The 16,208-nt window shown below is 40.8% G+C and overlaps 1 protein-coding gene across 1 annotated transcript in view; it reads right to left on the bottom strand.

The window, feature by feature from the left end:
• LOC114226102 (adhesion G protein-coupled receptor E4-like) overlaps positions 1-16,208 on the bottom strand; it is a 99,778-nt gene that overhangs the window by 23,112 nt on the left and 60,458 nt on the right. The window contains exons 9-11 of the mRNA XM_088017743.1: positions 12,474-12,632; positions 9,905-10,099; positions 1,802-2,037 (exon numbers count right to left, since the gene is read on the bottom strand). Coding sequence (XP_087873869.1) covers positions 1,802-2,037; positions 9,905-10,099; positions 12,474-12,632 — 590 coding nt within the window. The remainder of the gene's footprint in view (positions 1-1,801; positions 2,038-9,904; positions 10,100-12,473; positions 12,633-16,208) is intronic.

A 16,208-nucleotide genomic window follows, 5' to 3' on the forward strand; every position in this document is an offset into this window, starting at 1 on the left:
AATCAGACATGGGTCGTCATCTGACACAAGCTGTATGCTCTAAGCCTCAGTTTCCTCAAGTGTAAAGTGGGGGCAAACAGAAGTATTGAAAAGATTAAATGATTACAGTGGCTATACGCCAAGTCTTGAAACCAGCTAGGGTCTCTCCTCTGACTTTGTTCTTCTCTTTCAATATTGTGTTAGCTATTCAGGATCTTCTGCTTCTCTATATAAACATTAGAATCAGTTTATCATTATACACAAAATAATGTTTTTGGGATTGAGATTGAGAATGCATTGAATCTATAGATCAGTTTGGGAGGAACTGACTGACTTCTTGACAATATTGAATCTTCCTATCCATGAACATGGACTATCTCCCCCATTTATTTGAATCTTCTTTGATTTCTTTCATCAGACTTTTGCAGTTTTCCTCATATAGATCTTGTAGGAAAGATCAAATGAGGTAATGTGTACATAGTTTTTGAGTATGGTTCCTGGCAAAGAGGTAAGCCTCAATAAATAGTGCCCAAAAATAATGATTTCTATCAGAAAGAGAGTAAAATTAGTAATTTAACTACAGCAAGAAAACCTACCAACACTAAGTATTTTCCATGTACCAAGTACTCTGTTGCCCAAATACTTTTTATTAAATCATGCCTTATGTTGGCAAAGATAGTATAAATTATCCTGAACAAAGACCGGGCAGCATAAAACTCAGAAATGTAACAAGCAATTGCCAACACTCAGTGAGCAGAAAAGCTCTGACACTTAAGTTCTATTCCAAGTGTTACAAACGATCACCCATAGTCCAAATCCAGTCCACCCCTTGTTTTTGTAAATAAAGCTTTATTGAAACGTAGCCACATCCATTCATTTATACATGGTCTATGAATTGGCTGTTCTCCCACCACAAGGGCAACATTGAGTAATTGCCACAAAGACCATATGGTCCGCAGAGACAAAAATAGTTATCATTGGCCCTTTATAGAATATTTGCCAACCCCTGATCTACGCCACTGTGAGATCTCCAGAATTGTTCTGGCAGGACATAGGGTTCAGGCTGGAGACAGGACATCTTTTTTCTTCAAGAGAGACACCTTCATCATGTTGTTTTAGCACATGCGTTCCTACTCCCTAACCGAAGCCCCATTGCCAAAATACTAACGTCCTCAACTAACCTTGCAGAGCTTTGTAAACTTCTTAATGAGGGAGAAATTCCTTTAGTGAGGAATTCTGATTAATTCTCTTTTTAGCTGAGACCTTAAGAATGTTTCTTAGATGGACTAAGACCCAGAAGTCCCATGTATGAGGTGATGAACAGTGCTGACCCCACAGGATCATGGGGAGAATGAGACATGATATGCACTATCTCATGCATCACAGGCCTTCAAGATTTGTTGCTATTGTTGTTACTTTTTACATTTTGGGATGAATCTCAAGCTCTTCAGAATCCTCTAAAACACAGAGGCCACAGGTGGGCTTTTCTGTCCCTGAATTTCCTGAGTGTACCTTTTTTCCCTAATGTCCTGAAGTTGTATTCAAAATTTTATGTGTAAGTACATTTGTCTGAAAGGTATATTTCCTTGTTTGGGGAAATAGGCCCTGGATTTCACCAAAAGTCTCAAAAGGATCCAACTCCAAAGATGCTGAGAATCATTCCTCTAGGAATTTCTAAGAGAAAATAGAATTATGGCTTAAAACTGGACTGGTTTTGTGAGGTATAATTCACAACAGGAAATGGACTGAAATGTTTTTTGATTTCAGATCATGTATTAGCCACAGACGCCACTTCCACCATAAAGGCACACATCATGCTTACTGAGTATGTGATCCATAATTTTGGGGTCCTACTATTGCAGACACAGCCACAATGAGAACTGGAACCCCATAGCCGAAAGGGTACATGAACTTCTTCTTGAATTTGCCTGCACTGGTGTAGTTGGCCACCTTGAGATTCCTAATGGTAAGGAAGAGGTGCAGCCCTTCAAGGAACATCCAGGTGAAGGAGGCCAGGTAGAGGTAGTGCAGCACCCCTGCGATGATGGAGCACAGCACCTGGAGGGGAGACAAGAGTTAGGAATGTGGTCTGTGACTGATCATGTCCTCAGCACTTAGCATTTCCTGAATGTTGGCCTACATTTTCAATTCTAACACCTGTGACATTTTGCCTGGAGGCAACACATTTTTGGGGAGCTCTCAGTGTCCCTTGCTTACTCCACATATGGAGCGGGCTAGAAATACCAAAGAATGAATGCCATGGGAACCGTCCTCAGATCCATGACAGACGAGAGTTGGTAGATGAATATTCCATGGCCCTTTCCCTTTGGGTGGGTGTGATGGTTAATTTTATGTGTCAACTTGACTGAGCTAAGGAATGCCCAGATAACATATAAAACAGCATTTCTGGGTGTGTCTGTGAGGGTGTTTCAGGAATTATGAATTAGCATTTGAGTAAGGAGACTGAGTAAAGAAGATCACCCTCACCAGTGTTGGTGGGTATCATGCAATCCAACTGAGGGCTAAATAAAACTTTTATGGAAGAAGGGAAAATTAGCTGTCTCTGCTTGACCTGGGATATCTCCAGCTTGATGTCTACAGATCTTATAATCTACCTTGTAGTTAGGAGACATTCATGGGGCTATTTATATAAAAATTCATTAAAATGAAACAAAATTTAAAAGTCAGTTCCTCAGTCACAGTAGCCATATGGCAAGTGCTCAATAGCCACATGTGCCAGGGGATACCATATTAAAGTGTTCAGATATAGAACATTTTCACCCTCAAAAGGAAGGTCAGCTGGAAAGTGCTGGTTTAGAACTGTGTGCCCTGCATTAAGTGAAGGACACTCAGGTTCTTTCTATAACCTCACAAAACCTGGGAAAAGGAAAAGATGGCGGAGGAGTAGGGGACCCTATTCCAACTGGTCTCCTGAATTGAGCTGGATATCTACCAGACCATTCTGAAATCAGCCTGAGATGTAAGAAGATATATCTGGATTTCTACAAACAGAATATCGCAGGCAGTTGGTTTCGAGGTATGAAGCGGGGAGCCGTGATTTCGTAGGCAGATATCGGAAGATAAATGGAAGGGAGAGGGAGCCATGGGGATCCTGCACCGCCGGTGAGGGAAAGCCTCCTGCGCTGGGGACAGGGCACAGACTCGCAATCACAGACAAGTAGCGGTGGAGAAAGGACTTTAGGGGAGCCCCCCAGACTGAAACCTGGGATGGCAGAGCCGTGCATATGAACTAGGGGCAGCTGGCAGTTTTAGAAATTCAAAGGGCAGAGACGTGCCCTTGTCTCCTGACCTGGAGGTGAGGACTGGGAGCCCTGCTGAAGGGCACACAACCCAGGATTCTGCAGTTTATGGCAGCACAGACAGAAACAGAGATAGTGTGGCCTGGAGAGCTCACTGAAGAACAGACTGCGATCTCTCTGCTCTGACTCTTGGAAGAGATGTAGAAAGCTGCCAGGGAAAGCCACCAGAGAACAAAAGCCCCATCCACCTCCCCACAGGGGGCAGGGCAACTCTGCCCAAACAGGGTTGCCTGAGTAACAGTGTGGCAGGCCCCTCCTCCAGAAGACAGGCTGGGAGAACAAGAGGCCAGCAACCCTAAAGTCCCTATAAAACAGGTGCATCTTGCTTGGGTTGTAGTAAAAAACTTAGACTCTCTACATTCCCTCAACCACCCTTCAACAGAATGACTAGAAGGAAGAACCCCCAAAATAGGAAAGACTCAGAGACTGTGACTTCTGCCACAGATTTACAAATAGATACAGATATAACCAAGATGTCGGAAATAGACTTCAGGGTAACAGTTATGAAGACAATAGCTAGAATGGAAAAATTGATTAATGGCAACATAGAGTCTCTAAGGGCAGAAATGAAAGCCGAACTTAAAAACGTTATCAATGAGATCCAATCCAATCTAGATAATCTAACAGCTAGGGTAAGTGAGGCAGAAGAATAAATTAGCGATCTAGATGACCAACTGATGGAAAAGAAGGAAAAAGAGGAGGCCAGGGAGAAACAACTCAAAATCCATGAAAACAGAGTCAGAGAAATAAGTGACACCATGAAATGTTCCAATGTCAGAATTATTGGAATCCCTGAGGCGGTGGAGAGAGAGAGAGGACTAGAAGATATATTTGAGCAAATCATAGCTGAGAACTTCCCTAATCTGGGGAATGAAACAAACATTTGCGTCCTAGAGTCAGAGAGGACCCCTCCCAAGATCAAGGAAAACAGGCCAATGCCCCAGCATGTAACAGTAACACTCGCAAAGCTTAGAACCAAAGAAACCATCTTAAGGGCAGTTAGGGGGAAGAGATTCCTTATGTACAGAGGGAGGAACATCAGAATAACGTCAGACCTATCCACAGAGACCTGGCAAGCCAGAAAGGCCTGGAAAGACCTATTCAGGGTACTAAATGAGAAGAACATGCAGCCCAGAATACTTTATCCTGCAAAGCTCTCATTTGGAATGGATGGAGAGATGCAGAGCTTCCAAGACTGGCAGAAACTGATAGAATATGTGACCACTAAGCCGGCCCTGAAAGAAATATTAAGGGGGGTTCTATAAAAGGAGAAAGACCCCAAAAGTGATACAGAAAAGAAATTTACAGAGACAATCTATAGAAACGAGGACTTCACAGGCAACATGATGACAATAAATTCCTATCTTTCAATAATCACTCAACGTGAATGGCCTAAATGCTCCCATAAAATGGCATAGAGTTGCAGATTGGATAAAAAGACAGGACCCATCCATATGCTGTCTATGAGAGACTCATTTTGAACTTAAGATACATCCAGACTGAAAGTGAAAGGATGGAGATCCATCTTCCATGCCAAAGGACCTCAAAAGAAAGCTGGAGAAACAATTCTTATATCAGACAAATTAGATTTTAAACTAAAGACTGTAGTTAGAGACACAGAAGGACACTATATCATTCTTAAAAGGTCTATCCAACAAGAAGATCTAACAATTGTAAATATCTACATCCCCAACATGGGAGCAGCCATCTACATAAACCAACTGTTAACCAAAATAAAGAGGCATATTGACAATAATACGTTAATTGTAGGAGACCTCAATACTTCACTCTCCGCAATAAACAGATCATCTAAGCAGAGCATCAACAAAGAAACAAAAGCTTTGAATGACACACTGGAACAGATGGACCTCAAAGATATATACAGAACATTCCACCCTAAAACAAGAGAATACTAATTTTTCCCGAGTGCACATAGAACTTTCTCTAGAATAGGCCACATACTGGGTCACAAATCAGGTCTCAACTGATATCAAAAGATTGAGATTATTCCCTGTATATTCTCAGACTATAATGCTTTAAAACTGGAACTCAATCACAAGAAAAAATTTGGAAGAAATCAAACACTTGGAAGCTAAAGACCACTCTGTTCAAGAATGTTTGGGTCAACCAGAAAATCAAAGAAGAACTTAAACAATTCATGGAAACCAATGAGAATGCAAACACATCAGTCCAAAACCTATGAGATACTGCAAAGACAGTCCTAGGGGGGAATACATAGCCATCCAAGCCTCACTCAAAAAAATAGAAAAATCCCGAATTCACCAACTAACTTTACACCTTAAAAAACTAGAGAAAATGCAACAAATGATGTCTAAGCAAGGAATTAGAAGAGAAATAATTAAGATTAGAGCAGAGATCAATGAATTAGAAACCAGAAACACCATAGATTAGATCAATGAAACTAGAAGGTGGTTCTAGTTTCTAGAATTAATAAGATCGATAAACCACTGGCCAGACTTATTCAAAAGAAAAGAGAAAAGACCCAAATTAATAAAATTATGAATGAAGGGGGAGAGATCATGACTAACACCAAGGAAATAGAAACAATTATTAGAAATTATTAAAAACAACTATATGCCAATAAATTAAGGAATCTGGAAGAAATGGATGCCTTCCTGGAAACCTATAAACTGCCAAGACTGAAACAGGAAGAAATTGACAACCTGAATAGACCAATAAACAGTAACACGATTGAAGCAGTGATCAAAAACCTCCCAAAAAACAAGAGTACAGGGCGTGATGGATTCCCTGGGGAATTCTACCAAATATTGAAAGAAGAAATAATACCCCAATGTTCCTAGCAGCAATATCTGCAATAGCTAGCCAAATTGTGGAACGAGCTGAGATGCCTTTCAACAGATGAATGGATAAAGAAGATGTGGTCCATATATACAATGGAATACTACTCAGCCATCAGAAAGGATGAATACCCAACTTTTGCATCAACATGGATGGGACTGGAGGAGATGATGCTAAGTGAAATAAGTCAAGCGGAGAAAGTCAATTATCATATGGTTTCACTTATTTGTGGAACGTAGGGAATAGCATGGAGGACATGAGGAGAAGGAAGGGGAAAATGAAGGGGGAGAAATCAGAGGGAAAGATGAACCATGAGATACTACGGACTCTGAGAAACAAACTGAGGGTTTTAGAGGGGAGGGGGGTGGGGGGATTTGTTAACCCGGTGATGGGTATTAAGGAGGGCACGTACTGCATGGAGAACTGTCTGTTATACAAAAACAATCAATCGTGGATCACTACATCAAAAACTAATGATATATTGTATGATGACTAACATACCATAATAAAATAAAATAAAAAAGAAATAATACCTATTCTCCTGAAGCTGTTTCAAAAAATAGAAACAGAAGGAAAGCTTCCAGACTCATTCTATGAGGCCAGTATTACCTTAATCCCCAAACTAGGCAAAGACCCCATCAAAAAGGAGAATTTCAGACTGATATCCCTGATGAATATGGATTCCAAAATTCTCAATGAAATCCTAGCTAATAAGATCTAACAATACATTAAAAGGATCATTCACCAAAGAAGAAGATAGCAGGAGAGGAAGAATGAAGGGGAGTAAGTCAGAGGGGGAGACGAACCAGGAGAGCTGATGGACTCTGAAAAACAAACTGAGGTGTCTGGAGGGGAGGGGGGGTGGGGGGATGGGTTAGCCTGGTGATGGGTATTGAGGAGGGCACATTCTACTTGGAGCACTGGGTGTTATGAACAAACAATGAATCATGGAACACTACACCAAAACAAATTATGTAATATATGGTGATTAACATAACAATAAAAAAAGGATCATTCACCACGACCAAGTGGGATTTATCCCTGGGATGCAAGGGTGGTTCAACATTCGCAAATCAATCAATGTGTTAGAACACATTAATAAGAGGAGAGAGAAGAACCATAAGGTGTTCTCAATTGATGGAGAAAAAGCATTTGACAAACTACAGCATCCTTTCCTGATTAAAACTCTTCAGAGTATAGGGATAGAGGGAACATTCCTCAAGTTCATAAAATCCATCTATGAAAAACCCACAGCAAATATTATCCTCAATGGGGAAAAGCTGAGAGCTTTTCCCTTAAGATCAGGAACATGTCAAGGATGCCCACTCTCACCACTATTGTTCAACATTGTACTGGATGTCCTAGCAGCAGCAATCAGACAACAAAAAGACATAAAAATGTATTCAGATTGGCAAAGAATAAGTCAAACTCTCTCTTTTCGCAGACGATATGATACTTTATGTGGAAAACCCAAAAGACTCCACCCCCAAATTACTAGGACTCATACAGCAATTCAGTCATGTGGCAGGATACAAAATCAATGCACAGAAATCAGTTGCTTCTTATACACTAAAAACGCAACTGTAGAAAAAGAAATTAGAGAAATGATTCCATTTATAATAGCACCAAAAACCATAAGATACCTCAGAATAAACCTAACAAAGGAGGTAAAGATCTATACTCTAGGAACTACATAACACTCATGAAAGAAATTGAAGAAGACACAAAGAGATGGAAAAATATTCCATGCTCATGGATCGGAAGAATAAACATTGTTAAAATGTCTAGGCTACCCAGAGCAATCTATACCTTCAATGCCATCCCGATCAAAATTCCAATGACATTTTTCAAAGTGCTGGAACAAACAATCCTAAAATTTGTATGGAATCAGAAAAGGCCCCGAATAGCCAAGGAAATGTTGAAAAAGAAAAACAAAGCTGGGGGCATCACGTTGCCCGATTTCAAGCTATATTACAAAGCAGTGATCACCAAGACAGCATGGTACTGGCACAAAAATAGACATATAGACAAATGGAACACAATAGAGAGCACACATATGGACCCTCAACTCTATGGTCAAATAATCTTTGACAAAGCAGGAAAAAATATGCAATGGAAAAAAGACAGTCTCTTCAATAAATGGTGCTCAGAAAATTGGACAGCTACATGCAGAAGAATGAAACTCGACCATTCTCTAACAGCATACACAAAGATAAAATCAAAATGGATGAAAGACCTCAATGTGAGACAGGAATCCATCAAAATCCTGGAGGAGAACATAGGCAGTAACCTCTTTGACATCAGCCACAGCAATGTCTTTCAAGATACATCTCCAAAGTCAAGGGAAACAAAAGCAAAAATGAACTTTTGGGACTTCATCAAGATAAAAAGCTTCTGCACAGCAAAGGAAACAGTCAACAAAACAAAGAGGTAACCCACAGAATGGGGGAAGATATTTGCAAATGACACTACAGATAAAGAGCTGGTATCCAAGATCTATAAAGAACTTCTCAAACTCAATGCCCAAAAAACAAATAATGAAGTCAAAAAATGGGCAGATGACATGAACAGACACTTCTCCAAAGAAGACATACCAATGGCTAACAGACACATGAAAAATTGTTCATTATCATTAGCCATCAGGGAAATTCAAATCAAAAGCACATTGAGATACCACCTTACACCCGTTAGAATGGCAAAAACTGAGAAGGCAAGAAACAACAAATGTTGGAGAGGTTGTGGAGAAAGGGGAACCCTCTTACACTGTTGGTGGGAATGTAAGTTGGTACAGCCACTTTGGAAAACAGTGTGGAGGTGCCTCAAAAAATTTAAAATAGAGCTACCCTATGACCCAGCAATTGCACTCCTGGGTGTTGACCCCAAAGACACTGATGTAGTGAAAAGAAGGGCCATATGCACCCCAATGTTCCTAGCAGCAATGTCTGCAATAGCCAAACTGTGGAAAGAGCCGAGATGCCCTTCAACAGATGAATGGATAAAGAAGATGTGGTCCATATATACAATGGAATACTACTCAGCCATCAGAAAGGATGAATACCCAACTTTTACATCCACATGGATGGGACTGGAGGAGATGATGCTAAGTGAAATAAGTCAAGCAGAGAAAGCCAATTATCATACGGTTTCACTTATTTGTAGAACATAAGGAATAGCATGGAAGACATTAGGAAAAGGAAGGGAAAATTGAAGGGGGGGGAATCAGAGGGGTAGATGAACCCTGAGAGACTATGGACTCTAAGAAACAAAACTGAGGATTTTAGAGGGGAGGGGGTTGGGGGATGAGCTAGCCAAGTGATGGGTGTTAAAGAGGGCACATACTACATGGAGCCCTGGGTGTTATATGCAAACAATGAATCATGGAACACTACGTCAAAAAATAATGATGTATTGTATGATGACTAATGTAACATAATAAAATAAAATAAAACTTAAAAAAACTCACAAAACCTATTATATGATTTCATGCAAGTTACTTCCTCTGCTTGAGCTTCAAGTTTGCCATGTTAAAATAAATTAGTTTGACTAGATATGTGATTTTCACCATTTCATAGCCAGGGAACTCCCTTCTAACCCTTGTTCCCCAAGACCCATTATTGATAGCACAAAAAGGGCAACTGTTGGCAATGGGGGTTTAAAACTGTCCACCAAAATTTTGGGACCTTCCTTCCATCTTCATACATTCTACCTTTACTTAGGCTTTCGGAACATAGTGGCAAAGCCACTGGAAATGTCACAGAAAAGTGAGTCTGAGCTAATTCTCCTACCTTGGGCTCTGTCCAGTCAATGCCGGTGAGGAAGAGCAGGTGGGCCAGGAAGAGGCAGATGGAGAGCTGCAGGTGGAGGGAGGTGCTGGTGTTCTGGATGGGTCGGCACAGGAGAAAGGTGAGGGCTGCCAGGAAGAGGCACAGTAGAGAGAGGCTCAACCCCACATATGAGATCACAGTCAGCACAGGATCCACCTATGAGCCACAAAATAAGGAATCCATTATTGTTTCCAGTTATGCCGTTATGTACCTGATGGATGTCCCAGGTCTGTCCCTGAAACAAATGACTTTAACTGTCTGAGATCTGGTGTCCCCATATTTAAAATGGTGGCAGTATTACCGGCTGGTTGTGTCTCCCACACACAAATTAATATGTGTAAGTCCCAATCCCGGCGACTTCAAAATATGACTATTTGGAGACAAGGTTAACTGAGTTACATAATGTCATTAGGGTGGTGTCCTGATCCAATAAGATTGGTGTCTTTATAAGAAATTTGGAAACAGACAGGGAGAGATGGAAGACCATGTGAGGACACAGGAAGATGGAGGCCAAGGAGAGATGTGTTAGGGAAAAAACAAAACAAAACAAAACCTGCCAACACCTTGAACTTGGACTTCCAGATTCTAGATCTGTGATAAAATAAGTTTTTGTAGTTTAAGCCACCCAGTCTGTGGAAATTGTCATTGCACCCCTGGCAACCTAATATAGTCATTAAGAGCATTTTCTACACAGGGCTGTTGGAAAACTGAAATCACCAAACTGGTATGGTCCCAAAGAAATATCACAGGAGCATCATTCTCAATAGCCAAGATATGGAAGAAATCTAAATATTCACTGATGGATGGATGAGTAAAGACATTGAGGTGTATATGTACAAAGGAATATTACTCAGTCTTAGAAAAGAAGGAAATCCTGCCATTTGCAACAACATGGATGAACCCTGAGAACATCAGGCTAAGTGAAACAAGCCAGACACAGGAAGACCAGTATTGCATGATTTCACATATAAGCAGAATGTAAAATAGTCAAACTTACTGAGTTTGAAGGAGAGAGTAGAATGTTGGTTGTCAGGGGCTGGGAGGAGAGGAAAATGAGGAGGTGTGGCCAAGGGTCACCAAGCTTCAGTTATGCAAGCTTAATGAGTTCTGGGGATCTAATGTAAAGTGTGGTGGCAACAGTTTACAATGCTCTATTGTATACTTGAAATTTGCTAAGAGGGTAGATCATTTTCTTTAATTTTTTAAAAAAGTTTTAATTAACATATAAAGTATTATTTGTTTCAGGGGTACAGGTCTGTGATTCATCAGTCTTACACAATTCACAGCACTCACCACCATAGTACATACCCTCCCCAATGTCCATCACCCAGCCACCCCACCCCTCCCACCCACCTCCACTCCAGCAACCCTCAGTTTGTTTCCTGAGATTAAGAGTCTAAGAAGGTAGATCTTAAATCTTCTCATCACATGCACATATGATACGACACCCACATAGAAGTGATGGGCAAGTTCTGTAGCTTGACTGTTAAGATTTTGTCATAATGCATACACATATACCAAAAATTCAAGTTGTTCACCTTAAATATATACAATTTTTATATGTCAAGGATATCTCAATAAAGAGGTTTTTTTTTTTTCAAAAAAGATATATCCTTTGAGGTAATCTTACATATTCTAGTAGCCCCATTAAAATGTAAAAGAAATTTGAAAATAATTTTATTAATATTTTTTCTTTAACCCAATAGTTTCCAAATATTATCAGTTCAATGTATGATCAATGTAAAGGTAAAGAGTTATTCAGGAGATGTTTGACATTCTTTCCCTCTGTGTTGAGGGAGCACAGAGTGGTCCCTGTTGTCACTTCCCCATATCAGAGAGAGATGTTTGTAACATACAATATAATTCACTTATTCTGAGATTCATTACTTATTATGTCCCCATTCACAGAGGCTTTGTGTATCTTCCAGACACTTAGAATCTGCCTGACATTCCTGGATGCTCAACAAATATTTGTCTAGGGAATGAATCATCTTGTAAAATGCAGATCCCTGACCCCCACTCCAGGTTTTCAGAATCCAAATCTCTTGGGGATGGAGCCAAGAATCTGCATTATAAATGAACACCCTGCCCCATGGTTCTTAGGAACAGGAAACTTAATGGCTTGCACTTCCAGGTCAATATTCTAGCGACTTCCACTGAAAATGTCGATGGCCTTTCATGAATAGAGGGCTTGCTTTAAAACCTCTCCCCTTTTGGGTGCCTGGGTGGCTCAGTTGGTTAAGTGACTGCCTTCGGCTCAGGTCATGATCCTGGAGTCCCGGGTTCGAGTCCCACATTGGGATCCCTGCTCAGCGGCGGGTCTGCTTCTCCCTCTGACCCTCTTCCCTCTCGTGCTCTCTATATCTCAAATAAATAAATAAAATCTTAAAAAAAATTACTGGACCCATTAAAAAAATAAATAAAACCTCTCTCCTTTCAATGTCAGAATGCCATCAATCCTCTTTTTTATGGAACTTGATAATGTCTGACTTTAATGGAAGGTAAGTGTATTTACAGAAGTAGAGATTACCTTTAATTTGGTGGATGCCATGAGGATGGCAAAGCTGGAGAGGTGGTTGCAGCTGCAAAGGGTTTGATTTTCATCTGAGAAAATGACTTGACAGCCTTCATTAGACCAAGATAACCCTTCCCAGTAGACACAGATGGACTGCTCATTTTCTCTCTTCATCTGGAGAATAACCACATTGCCTTAGTTCAGTCATAGAATAACTAACACTTACTGATTGTTGTTCATATTCCAAAATATCCTAAGCATTTTGTATCTATTATCTCATTTACTCTCCTTACAAAACCCCTGTGAGGTAGGTATTCATAGACTCCTTTTGCACAGGAGGAAACTGACAGTTGGACCCTGATGATAATTGAGGAGATGGGATTCCAGTCCTGGAATTCTGACTTCAGAGCCATAAATCTTAACCATCCTACCTGACTGCCTCTCTCATTTGTAAGGTAAATGAGAAAAGGAAGAAAAAAGAGATCATTTTTGATGTCAAGGCAATGTGATTTCCTGGAGAAAAGAATATACTTGTTGAATTGCCAACTAGTAATTTTTTCTCCCTTGCAACTATCCTTGTCACCAAAACAGATAACACTGACAGATATCTACATATGCAGGCGCCAATCTATAGACAACATGGAATAACTCGATTAACCTCCACAGCAGCTTATGGTATAGGTTCTGTTACTGTCCCAGATGCCTATGTTAGGGGATAGAGACATAGAGAAATTAAGTAACACATACACCCCAAAACACAGTACATGCACAAAAGTGTTGGCTTACTGTTCTTTTTCCCCCCTTTCATCTCATACATACTTTTATTTTTTTCTTTCTTTTTTTTTTTTGTGGTGTTATGTTAGTCACCATACCGTACATCGTTAGTTTTTTTTTTTTTTAGATTTTATTTATTTATTTATTTGACACACAGAGAGAGACAGTGAGAGAGGGAACACAAGCAGTGGGAGTTGGAGAGAGAGGGAGAAGCAGGCCTCCAGCTGAGCAGAGAGCCTGATGCAGGGCTTGAAGGCAGATGCTTAATGACTGAGTCACCCAGGCGCCCCCATCATTAGTTTTTGATGTAGTGTTCAATGATCCATTATTTGTGTATAACACCCAGTGCTCATTACAACACATGCCCTCCTTAATACCCATCACCGGGCCACTCCCCCTCTTTCCCTCTGAAACCCTCAGACACTGTTCTTTGATTTGACACATAAAAGGATTTACCGCATCAAAAACTAATGATGTATTGTATGGTGACTAACATGACATAATAAAATAAAATAAAATAAATAAATAAAACTTTATGGAAGACAACTTCACAGTAGCAAAAAAGAAAAAAAAAAGGATTTGCCCATTGAAGCTGCTACAAATGAACAACTTAACTATATATAATTGGGCCCCAGTGGGAGGTACAAATGGGCCAGAATGCTTTCACACAGTCATCACTGAATCATGCCCAAAGTTTGATTGTATGATGGAGACAAGTCTGTGTCTTTCCTTAATCCAGGTCTAAGGGTGTTTATAAGAAAATAAAATATCCTATGTTCAGCCAAGGGCTGGGAAAAGTGGAAATGATGTCTGAATATTGCTTAGCAATATCTTTGACAGGAAATAAAAGACAGTAAAAAGTATTCTGAGTGCTCACCACTTCTTGTGTCCTGAAATTTTCATCTAATTGCATTTTATTTTGTTTTATTTTATTTTATTATGTTATGTTAGTCACCATACAGTATATCATTATTTTTTGATGTAGTATTCCGTGATCCATTGTTTGCATATAACACCCAGTGTTCACTGCAATGACATTTTAAAAAAATCATTTAATGTACTGTTGGATCCAATTCACTAGGATCTTGTTGAGTATTTTGGCATCCATGTTCATTAAAGGATTATCCATCATGACCAGGTGGGATTTATTACTGGGATCCAAGGGTGGTTCAACATTCACAAGTCAATCAAAGTGATAGATCACATTAATAAAAGAAAAGACAAGAATCATTTGATCCTCTCAATTGATGCAGAAAGAGCATTTGACAAAATACAGCATCCTTGCCTGATTAAAACTCTTCAGAGTATAGGGGTAGAGGTAACATTCCTCAGGTTCATAAAAACCATCTTTGAAAAGCCCACAGCGAATATCATTCTCAATGGGGAAAAACAGAGCTTTCCCCTTAAGGTCTGTAACATGACAGGGATGCCCACTCTCACCACTGTTGTTCAACATAGTCCTAGAAGTCTTAGCATCAGCAATCAGACAACAAAAATAAATAAAAGGGAAAAGTGTTAATATGGAGATCGCTGGAGTTGACGACTGTACAGCAATGGTGGTGTTTCTCTGAAATGAAATACATAAAAATTTTTATTTCAGGTTGTTGACATAGTGTCAAAGCATTGTTCAGTGAAACCCGTTCTGAGCTTGGAGCAGAACATTTCAGTTGAGCTTCGGGTTGAGAGAGGAAAGATGGCGGAGGAGTAGGGGACCCTATTTCAGCTGGTCCCTGGAATTGAGCTGGATATCTAGCAGACCACTCTGAGCACCCACAAAACCAGCCTGAGGTGTAAGAAGATCTGGATCTATCTATCAAACAGAACATCACAGGCGGTTGGTTTGGAAGCATGAAGCGGGGAGCCGTGATTCTGCGGGCAGATATCGGAGGCTAAATGGCAGCGGGAGAGTGCCTGGCCATGGGGATCTTACACCACCGGTGAGTGACAGCTTCGCTCACTGGGGACGGGGCACAGACCGGTAGTGGCAGGGAAAGGACTTTGGTGCAGCCCCTGGGGCAGAAACCCAGAGCAGCGGAGTTGCGCCTGTGAACTGGGAGCGGCTGGCGGTTTTAGAAGCGCAAAGGGCATAGATGTGCTCTGACCTGGAGGCAGGACTGGGGGCGCTGCGGAGGGGCACACAACCCAGGACGCTGCAGTTTATAGCAGCATGGACAGAAATGGAGACTGTGTGGCCTGGAGAGCTCACTGAAGAACAGACTGCTGTCTCTCTGCTCTGAGGCAGAGGGCTAGAAACGGTCTCTTCTGCTCTGACTCGTGGAAGAGACTCGGGAAGCCACAAGGGAAAGCCACCAGAGAACAAAAGCCCCCAAAACTGATTCCCGCTGAGCCCATCCCTCCACCCAAACAAGATTGCCTGAGTAACAGCGTGGCAGGCCCCTCCCCCCAGAAGACAGGCTGGGAAAACAAGAGGCCAGCAACCCTAAGGTCCCAAGAAAACAGGTGCATCTTGCTTGGGTTCTGGTCAATGATTTGGACTCTATACAGTCCCTCAAACACCCATCAACAGAATGACTAGGAGGAGGAGCCCCCAAAATAGAAAAGACCCAGAGATTATGACTTATGCTGCAGATTTACAAATGGATGCAGATATAACCAAGATGTCAGAGATGGAATTCAGCCTAGCAATTGTGAAGACAATGGCTAGAATGGAGAAATCAATTAATGACAACATAGAGTCTCTACGGGCAGAAATGAAAACTGAATTGGCAGAACTTAAAAAATGCTATCAATGAGATCCAATCCAATCTAGATAATCTAACAGCTAGGGTAAGTGAGGCAGAAGAACGAATAAGTGACCTGGAAGACAATATAATAGATAAAAAGGGAAAAGAGGAGGCCAGGGAAAAACAACTCAGAATCCATGAAAATAGAATCAGAGAAATAAGTGACACCATGAAGCGTTCCAATGTCAGAATAATTGGAATCCCAGAGGGAGTGGAGAGAGAGAGAGGACTA

Source organism: Eumetopias jubatus, unplaced genomic scaffold (assembly GCF_037043125.1).
Source record: "Eumetopias jubatus isolate StellerSeaLion01/CBP00866 unplaced genomic scaffold, mEumJub1_p1.0 scaffold_1, whole genome shotgun sequence".
NCBI lineage: Eukaryota > Metazoa > Chordata > Mammalia > Carnivora > Otariidae > Eumetopias > Eumetopias jubatus.